This window comes from Lepisma saccharinum, chromosome 15 (genome assembly GCF_977018435.1).
Source record: "Lepisma saccharinum chromosome 15, izLepSacc3.1, whole genome shotgun sequence".
Classification (NCBI taxonomy): domain Eukaryota; kingdom Metazoa; phylum Arthropoda; class Insecta; order Zygentoma; family Lepismatidae; genus Lepisma; species Lepisma saccharinum.
The window spans coordinates 27,414,120-27,424,252 of record NC_139243.1 but is presented as its reverse complement, the minus strand read 5'-3'; the positions used below and the strand labels follow the sequence as shown (position 1 = coordinate 27,424,252).

The following is a 10,133-nucleotide window of genomic DNA, read 5'->3' as shown; positions in this document are numbered from 1 at the left end:
TCTCAGAAACGTAGATTACCTGGTTAGCTTGTTGCAGCCGGGCAATTGGGTCCTGTTCTGGCCCCCAGAATCGGGAGGGAACGTCTTCGCGTGTTTAAGGAAAACATAATACATAATGGTGAACTTCAGTAAATTTTACCTGTGGAAATGCATTATATCAAATCTGTTTTGGCTTACCAGAATAAAAAAAAGTAACAGAAACCAAATCATTTGAATTTTTCTCATCGTCATTATCATGGTTAACATATATCGCACATTTCAAAGTGCATATGCAAGTTATTTAATCATCTCATAACTAATTCACGAATCGAAAATGATAATAATATAAAGAAACATATAAATAACTCATTATTACTAATTCTTCACCTACATCTTTTTACTAACTTCTAATTAAGTATATAATACTAATGAAAATTAACTCTATTAACTAACCATATAAACCAAATTAATTATAATAACCGTTCTGGCATAATTCAAATGTGTAAAATCTCACAAGCAATATTATAATACCATGTTTTTATTATCATTATTATTATTGTATTATATATTGTATAATTTGAATAATAAACAGAAAAGAAAAGAGAAAAAGTCAGGGGAACCGTTTAAATTCAGAGCAACTGACGTCCTGGTTTATTTAAAGGCACCAGGACATAAGCGCATAACCCCTTCATTTATGTTGTTCATTTAGTCTGTTATTAGATAAAGCAGACAATTTCGAAATATGTAACGTATATGTATATATGTGTACTGAAATATGTTGAAATAAATCTCTTTCTGTTCTTTTGGGTGTCCATTCATCAATTTCATCATATCATCATTCATGTCCAACATCGCAAATTAGCCAAATCAAATCAAATCAATCAATTTTGAAAGAAAAATGATAAATACATGTTACATCTGAGAATGTTTCGTTAACTCTTAAATTATAGCCACAGACGCTATCTCCCCTTGGTCCTCCCCCTTCACAATCCTATTATGTTCCTCGTCCTAGACAATCTAATAGTAATAATAAGTTAACAATAACCAATCAAGCAACAACTAAAAAGATCATAAACATGAACATATTTAGGTATTGAATATAAACTTGTTGTACAAAGTTGCATGCAAGTATAGACAGTAGCATTATCAACAAAACGGACATGAAAAATAAATTATAAATGTAAGTTAAATTCTTCCGATTGTATTCTTTCCTCGAACAGAGCTTATTGTATTAGCTATAGGAGTAACCGTCTCCAAATTATTTCGGCGCTCAGAGCAACCGCTGCTTCCTTCTTGCTATGGTTCTTGTCTTGCTGGAACTGTGTGCAGCTGTGCAGATAAGATCAATGCATTCGTGAGCAAAATAACACGCAGGAAAGAAAGTAATTCTCAGGAATCACGCACTTTTGTTTCCATTAAGATTGTTCATACAGTGGATGGAGAATAGAAAGAAATTAGAGATGCTATACGTAAAAGGCACAATTATTCCATCTTTAGTCAGTTTCCGTAAGCAAAATAGAGACTACACATAACTTGTAAAGAAGAAAGTATGTAAGCTAGAAACAAATACCAGTATACACTAAAGCCACATACGACCATTAAAGCTTCCTGATGCTGTAGTGGTACCGTCGTCGCTTTGCGATCAAGGGGACCCAGGTTTGATACCTGGTGGCGACACACGGTGCTTCTAATCCCATTTTAATCTGTAGGTCCAATCTTCGTTAGCCTATATGTGGATAAAGTGGGCTTGATTGATTGGTTGATTCGGTTTATTTTACTTCGCTTCTCTGCTACTCTTCGCTAATCGCAACGATGTGGATGAGTGTTGATACAATGAAATTGATAAAGGAACACTCACAAAAAACACCCATGCTCACGCTGGGATTCGAACCCGACAACCTGGTGTGATAACCCCGCCACGGAGGTGCGTAAGAGAGGATTTGAAAGCAAGGTCTGCTACAGATATTTTGAACTTAATTTAGAGGGTATTTTTAGGCATTGTTGATTGAAATAATCTTGAACACAATGTCAATGAGCGTTGCGCGGCAACTGATATTGGAAATAAATTCACAAGAACTATTTCCGTCCGAAATCTAAGAAAACAGTAAGTACTTGCGCATAGTAAGAAGGTAAAAAGTAGTTTATTCTTTTTGCAAAATATGCAGTACTTATTGTAAGAGATTTGAAAATATTTTTACAGGTACTTTTCGATTCCTTCCCCGATCTGGTCTATATCCCTCAAACTTAGATAGACTAAACTCTGTTCTAAATTTCTTCCTGGCCATTGCTCCCCACCGAATTCCATCCACATAACACTTGCATAAGTCCTTCTGAAAATGCTAAATATCCATACTCCTCACGATAGACACATACTTTAAGACTATATATTCCTCCTTAAAATAACCAATGGGAACATAAGAAGTGATCGCCTTCTTCAAGAAATTCACTTTCGAGTGCCGTCTCCCACCACAAGGTGCACTCAGATTTTCACAAACCAGAAACCAAGATTAAGCCTCATTCAGCGTTCTCTCTTCTACAGACTACCCGGCCAATACAACACTTTAGCAAACCGAGTAGGCATTTTTGAAAACCAGGCACGTTTTAATAGGTTATTCTGTAACAACATGTAGTTCACTTTGTCTATTATATGTATTCTAGTTTATGTTATTCTTTTTTATTGCTACTTCTATTGTTATTTTTGGCTGTTATTTCCATTGTTATTACATTGCAATGTGAAATGACCAACGTTCTAGTTGGAATGTTCTGGTAAATAAATAAATAAATAAATAAATAAATACTTATTGTAAGACATATGAAAATATTTTTACACCACTTTTCAATTCCTCCATATTGGAACAAGTCGATTGATTAGGTTAAATAATACTACACCAGTGCTGTACGGTATCAAACTAAAAAAACATTTTAATGATATCCCTACATTTACGTAAATACATCGTGTGTAATAGGGACAAGTCTATATTTCGTCCGACATCTTGAAACGCATTGATTATAATAATCTAGCGCAATAGCAGATCCAGCTTCCAAAGTATAAGACACTAAGAATATTCCCATTGGCTTATGCGAACACTATACCCAATACAAACAGAACCATCTGGCGGTGGAAGACAACGCACTCGAACAGTGAGAAAGTATCGATGAAATAATCATATCGATACTTAACCTCGATACTTGAAAAACGAGATACTTTTAATTTTAATGCCTTAATAGAGAAATAATACAACAATTAAAATATTTTGCTAACAATATACGAACAAAATGTGCTACAAATTTACTAAAGATTTATGATCACTTTCCGGTTTTCGTAAAATTCAAGAAAAAGACACTTTAATTCTTACTTTAAAAATCTCACTTGATGGTTCATTATTGTAATTAATTTTATAGGTTTAAATGAAAGTTTTATGTTTACAGATCACGTGATATTCAATGAAACCCAAATAGAGAAGGAAAACATAGCAACATAATGTCGAACTGTAAGAATTTGTAACTTTAACCATACACATGTTTTGTAATTTGATGCCCCGTAAGTTTGTTTACCTTCACATTGGCTTCTAATCATCGGACATTAAATATCATTCTATATTCCAAAATGTTGTTAATATGTCTGAGTTTTCTTTAAACAGCACAAAATGAAATAAGAATTCAATATGTAGGTTCGTGTGTAAGCTACAAGGAAGATTTATTTTCCCTCTAAACTTAAATTTCATTAAAAAAAACATAAACATTGTGGGCCAATACTTCCGGTCCCATCATCCACCCAATACGTTACGGAGTGACGTGTGGTCAGCAAGACGAACCCCAGTCCTTGTTGTAGATTTCCATGAACAGGTTACGCTACTCATTCTTAGCTTCGGTCGCATACACTAGCTGAAATTCCATGAGAAAAGTTATTACGCTTCCCCCAGTACGCGTCCCGTCAAGACCATCTAAGAAGCTTCACCTTGAGAGGGTGGTGGTCGCACGGCCACGGCGAGGGACTACATTTCATTCTACATCAATTAAAACACGCAAGACTTCTCAGAAACTGATGTTTTTTACTGCGTCTTCTTGCGCTACTTTTGGCTACTTTGCGAAGATGGAGATGAGGGATGATAATATAATATTTACGAATGGACATTCACAAACATCCAAGCTCTAGCCAGGATTCGAACCCAGGACACTTCTCAGAGGATGGTACGTAATCAATAGATGGGCTAATCTTACACGATAATCAGTCAACGACTCATGTAAAAGTCTTGTAATGAGATGTCTACGTAAAATACGAATACACAATTCATAGTGTCTTTATAGAAAGTCCTGTCTGTCCCTTGAACTTTGAATAGCTGTAAGTTCGTAACGAAATGTCGGATATGAATACGACTTTAACACAAGAGAGCATGGTTCTTTGGCATGTTTTGGCAGTTGAAAGAAATACACTATGTACAAGAAGAAACGCAGGAGGGGGAGGGGTATCGGTAAGGGTGTAGAAAAAATGAACAGAATCATATTTTTGCCCCACAACTTCTCTACGTACACAGAAATGTCGAAAGAGGCTAGTTGTGTTTGGTTGCAATGTGTAGGGTGACAGAGAAATGAAATTTTATGACGTCAGCAGAAAAACCTACTTTTTGCACATTTTCGCGGCAGTTTGCAACGCAGCGAGCATCAAATTGTTATGCTTGAAAAAAAGGCATAATACATCTTACACAGCAGAAGACTTAATCAAGAAAACAATCACCACCGAATTCTGAAACATGCCAGGAATAATTTTAGAGGACTCGAAGAAGGTTTGGAATTTTCCACAATGCACCTAACCTTTTGATCCAGCAAGAACAATAAAGACATATTAAATCGAAACGCATATCCACAACGTATCGCACAAAATGTAATACAAATATAAATTATTTTCTAAATCACTCGAAGCATACGCGGTATCAGCTTCACTGGGGTCCTTTTGCACACATCTGGGGTGATAGACACTCCAGAGGTGGTCGCCCTGCATACCGACACAGTATGGCATTCACCGTGGATCACAAAACCATGACTCTCCAAGCACTGATGCGTGAACCATGCCAGTTTCACTTCTCTGTATTGTACCTGCGGCAAAATGTCAGGATTTAAACTGTATGCTTAACAAACAGTTTGCTGAAAATCTCAATTAATTAAACACACGAAACAAAAGATAAAACATTAAGAAAGGGAATTCGGATCACAGTCGTCAATCAGTTAATCTCATTTTAGAATTATCTCTTTTGCAGGAAGCAAGAATGGCTCAGAGTACCAAAATAAAGAGATGCTTATACACTGAACACAAAGGTTCAGCTTTTCGCCTTGCTTCTCCAGGACTCCGTATGCTCCAGGAAATTTGTTACTCGAAGATATGCAAAATGATCGTGAAATCTTGCAGAAAGAGACTGAATGAAATATTCAATTTTGATGAAAACAGAAGAGCTATGAGGCAATTCTTCTCTCAGCTTCCAGTCACCGTACGAGAACAAATTTTGGAAAAACTCTCCAAGAAATATGAACATGGAAGTTACCCCTTCCATTTGTACCTGGATGAGATGCTTTTCTCGATGGGGATGAGAAAATTAAAATTCAGCGTAGGGTGTGATTGTCGGCAAAATCATGTTGATACTTTCCTTAATTTGGCATCGGTGGAGGGAAAAGAACTGCGCACATTGAAATTTGATTGCATGTCCTATGACCCCATCCAATTTCATGTCACACCAAGAATTTACGAGCTGTTGAAGAAAACCTTGGCATCTGCTGAGCATCTAGTGGATCTGAAGTTAACATATATATGTAATGACGACATCATGAAGATGATTGGCGAAAACTGCACACGCCTTGAGAAGCTGAAGTTATCCCCTGCGGGAATTACTGAGAAAGGTATCCATTATTTAACCCAGAATTTTATTCGACATCCAACAGAAACTCAAGACGGGAACAGGGTTTGGGAAAGCACTCTGTGGGGATTTCCAGGAATATTCCCCCCACTGGAGGAGCTGTTGCCGGAAGGGGAGCCTGTGAAGTTCTACGAGAGGAAGAAGAGTCCACTTTGCTCCACTCTGAAATTTGTCAGCATTGATGATTCTGATTTTGAAGAAATGCTTGTCTTGATAGAACTCATCCCAGGCTTAGAAGGAATTGGTAAATGGGTGCCTGATTACTTCTTGCTTGAGATCTGGAAGAAGTGGTTTAAGGTCGAGGAAAGGAAAAATGACGTTCTGCATAAATCCTTGAATCTCACGTCAATTGGTGTAGGAGAAATGGACGAGCGGGTATTTGACATGATAGCTACGATATGTCCAAAGCTACGACATATACGCTACAGTTCCTTTAAACCTAACAACCCATCAACATTTTCACTCAGTTCATTCAATCGTTTCATACACCTTGAGTCTTTGGAGGTTAAACACAGCAATTCAGTTCTTCATACTGAAAGTTTTGGTGATTTGTCAGAAGAAATAAGAGGTCGACTAACAACTGTAAGGATAAGAATCCACTTTCTGAAAAACCTTTCAATGTTTCTAATGTACATGTATGTTCAGAGCTTCACCGCCTCACTCTAAAGTTTCCACACATTTCGTGGAGAGGAGTTAATCTGATGCCACCGCGTGACACAATGGAGAAACTAAGCTTCGTCGAGCTTCGTGGGAAAGTAACAGGAAAGGCTATCCTTTCAATTTTGGAATGTGCCCCGAATTTGGAATATTTGACAGTGTATGATATCATCGAGAGAAGCAATGACTTCTTGTACCAGATACTTGGGATGAGAAAAATGCCAGAGTTGGAAACATTTGAAGTACTTGAAGGGTTTCTACTCGACACAGAAGATGAACTACGATCTTTCGTCACTCACTCCTCGAAAATACAACACTTTGGAAAAGTACGCTTTCTATAAAATCTTCAGATACAAGTAAATATTTCTTACATATTGGCTTTCCTTGACTGATACGAGTAAATCACAATTCTCGAAATTTAACTCAAGTTTTCTGTAAAGCACATGTTAGTTTTGTAACTGTGTACACATATGATTTCAAAGAAGTATTTTAGACCTGTAACAGTTGCTCTGTTTTAACTCTGTTATATATAAATTTGTATTCTAATTGGAAAATACAGCAGTTTATAACTAAATAAAATTTCGCTTAAGAAGATTAATTGCAAGATTGCTGCTTGATAAATACATGTACTTGTTGTGTGCATGCTAATTATTCATCGTTAATCACAACAATATGATGAACTTGTGGAGTGGATGATGGGACAAACTTAGTGCCGGATCTACAACCCCCAAAACCCTGCAGTGCGTGGGGGCGGGGCGGAGGCAAGGCCTTTAGGTGGCTCCAAACTATTGACATAGTAGAGGGTTCGTATATGAGTATGTAAAATATTAAAGTAGTTACTCAGGGGTAGATAAACAAATATAATATATACAGGTACAGATAAAGTTCCCTGGTCATATAGCACCGTGTCATCAAGGCACATTTAGGGTATGTGGGCCTCACATATTTTCGATGTCGGCCATCTTAGAGGTGATGCTTTCAGCACCACGCTGCGGCAGCCCTTACACCCCACCTCCGGGTACCATTTTATTTGAGGCTGGGTGGCCCCTAGAGCCAGCTTTATGCAGGAGAATACCGGCAAAATTCCGGGTTTCCTGAGTTGCAGTCAGGCTATAATTTCGCGAGAAATGAGTGATGAAGCATGAAAGTTTCTTCAACCTATCATTAATCAGGAAAAAATTATGACTGCATGATTGTAACAAATGTATCATTTGCCAGGTGTGAGAAAACAGTGTCATATGTATATCACATCACCCCCATCCCATTTTAAAATTTTGAGTTTAATTCAATATGGCTGCCACAAATGTGGTTCCCCTTAAGCATAACCTGTATCTATCACGGCCTATTGTACCCAGCCTAACTCCTTTACTTTTGAAACTCCTTGACTTTTGATAGGGGGTGTTAATAAGGGACTTTAAATCACCCTGTAGGCTCTTATATGTGATTTCGTCAACATGAGATCAAGAATGACACACATACACACACACACACACACACAAGCACACAAATATATATATAGATGGTGGTTTAAAGGTAGATATGTAGAGGGGGCCATTTTTAATATTTTGCGGGGAGGTCCAAGACACTGGACAAACTCAATGATTCATCCACGCTTTCATCAGAGTTTGAACCTAGAATATTCAGTTAGTTTCTTAACATCACACGCTGACGGCAAGCTGTCAGTCATGTTGGCTGTGAAGATTTTTCTTCTGGGGTCGTCATTTATCACGTGGCGTCCCATGTAGTTGATACGGAGAATGTAGTATATAGAAGTAAATAAAATAGATAAATAAGGCTAATTTTTAGGGCAATAAAATTAAAAACATTATATTCGTATCTAGTTTTAAATTCTAGTAACGTCATAATTTGAATGAATACGTCAGACTAGGAGTGTAACAATCAGGCTAGACCTGAGGGGCCTCGAAATATAGTAAACAATATTTCTCATGTGAAGCATTAAGATTAAATTCACGATAACTTGCTTGCACATTTTGACTCATTCATTCTTTTATTGAATAAAAAGCAATTTGTCTTATCCTTTCTTCTATCTCGCGACCTTGAACTCCCGATTTTAATAAGTTAACAATAAAGCACCTCCAACTGCAACGAAGCACGTGTAAGGCATTTAAATGCATGCGTTGTTTCATCCCTTCCTACAACAGGCCCGTACACATATGTTCTTAGGGCCAGGAGGGGTGGGTGATATTGGAATATATGGAACAAATGGGAGATCCGAAATGCTGTTGGATTGATGGAGTTGGGTTAATTTACATCGATTTTCTGACACTTTTGGCTAATCGCCTCGATGATGATGAGTGATGATATGATAAAGTTGATAAAGGAATACTCACAAAGAATACCCATGCCCTGCCAGGCAATCGAACCCGGGACCCATGTCGTCGTAGTGCGCTGTGCTAACCACTCAGTTACGGTGGTCGTCGAATTCTGTTGTGAGTATTCGATGTGACCACCAATGTTATGGTAGTATTGCAGCTAGTGCTAAGTATACACTCAACGGAAAGTGTAATGTGTCCATTGTATTTTCAATCAGACTTTTTTTCACGGTTGAAATAGAAACGCAATTCTGCAGATGTCAACAAATTCGCTTATAGACAAAGCTTGTCACATGACGTACGGCTTTGTGTTTATTGTTCATACGGTAAAACCTCGTTAATCCGGACTAATACGTTGGCCGGTTTAACGAAATTCCGGATTATCTGAAATAACCTAAAAGAACAGTAGAAAGTGCATTAAAACTTCGTCTATAGCAACGAAACACGTTTATTATGATGTGTTTAAAGGGCAATAGGCCTAAATACTGTACACTATACAGTACAGTAAAATGTAAAGCAATGCTGTAGATACAATGCAGTGGTTCATCAGTGGTTGAGTGACTTTTCTTTGGGAAGATCTTTCATGGACGTTGGATGTACGTATTTGTAGCCGTTACAGAGCAATATGACGAATGTGATTGTTGACGTTTAGCCATAATTAAAACCTTACATTCTGCTTTTTTTCCTTTTTCCTGTCCGGATTAAGCGAAATCTGGCTTAACGGGGTCCGGATTAATGAAGTCTACTGTATTCTGTTTTCAGAAGTATTCGAATAGTACTGTGTTCCACAAATTAAGAATGTTTTCATTTTTTTAAAAAAAAGAATAATTACACCAGCACCATTGAACGACCATGATAATGCTATTGTCAGAAAATAATATATTTATAAATTAAATATAGCAATGATTATTAACATGAAGAACATGTTTAAGTGAGAGTTAACAAAAAAGAACGAAACATTTTTGCAATACGATTGCAGTTTGAAAAAAATAGGGATAGGGATAAAAAAAATGGACTGTCCGAACTAAATTAGGATTCACCTTATACAGAGTGGTCCAAAGGAAGGTTGACAGTTCACAGTAAACATATGCGAAGTTGACATTTGTTATAGCAGTGACATTATGCAAACTTTCTGTAAACACACACACATGAACATAAACATTACCACAAACAGATGTTCAGTGTCCACCATCAACCTAGTCACGTAATAATAATATATTAATTTATATATTGAAATTAGTATTACTTTAATTCAATT

General features: G+C 37.0%; 1 protein-coding gene across 1 annotated transcript; it reads left to right on the top strand.

Moving 5' to 3' along the window:
• Nucleotides 1-2,018: 2,018 nt before the first annotated feature.
• Nucleotides 2,019-7,028, top strand: LOC145999433 (uncharacterized). The gene is made up of 2 exons (XM_083136392.1): nucleotides 2,019-2,083; nucleotides 5,235-7,028. The coding sequence occupies exon 2, from the start codon at nucleotides 5,244-5,246 to the stop codon at nucleotides 6,549-6,551; it is 1,308 nt and encodes a 435-aa protein (XP_082992518.1). The 5' UTR covers nucleotides 2,019-2,083; nucleotides 5,235-5,243; the 3' UTR covers nucleotides 6,552-7,028.
• Nucleotides 7,029-10,133: the final 3,105 nt, after the last annotated feature.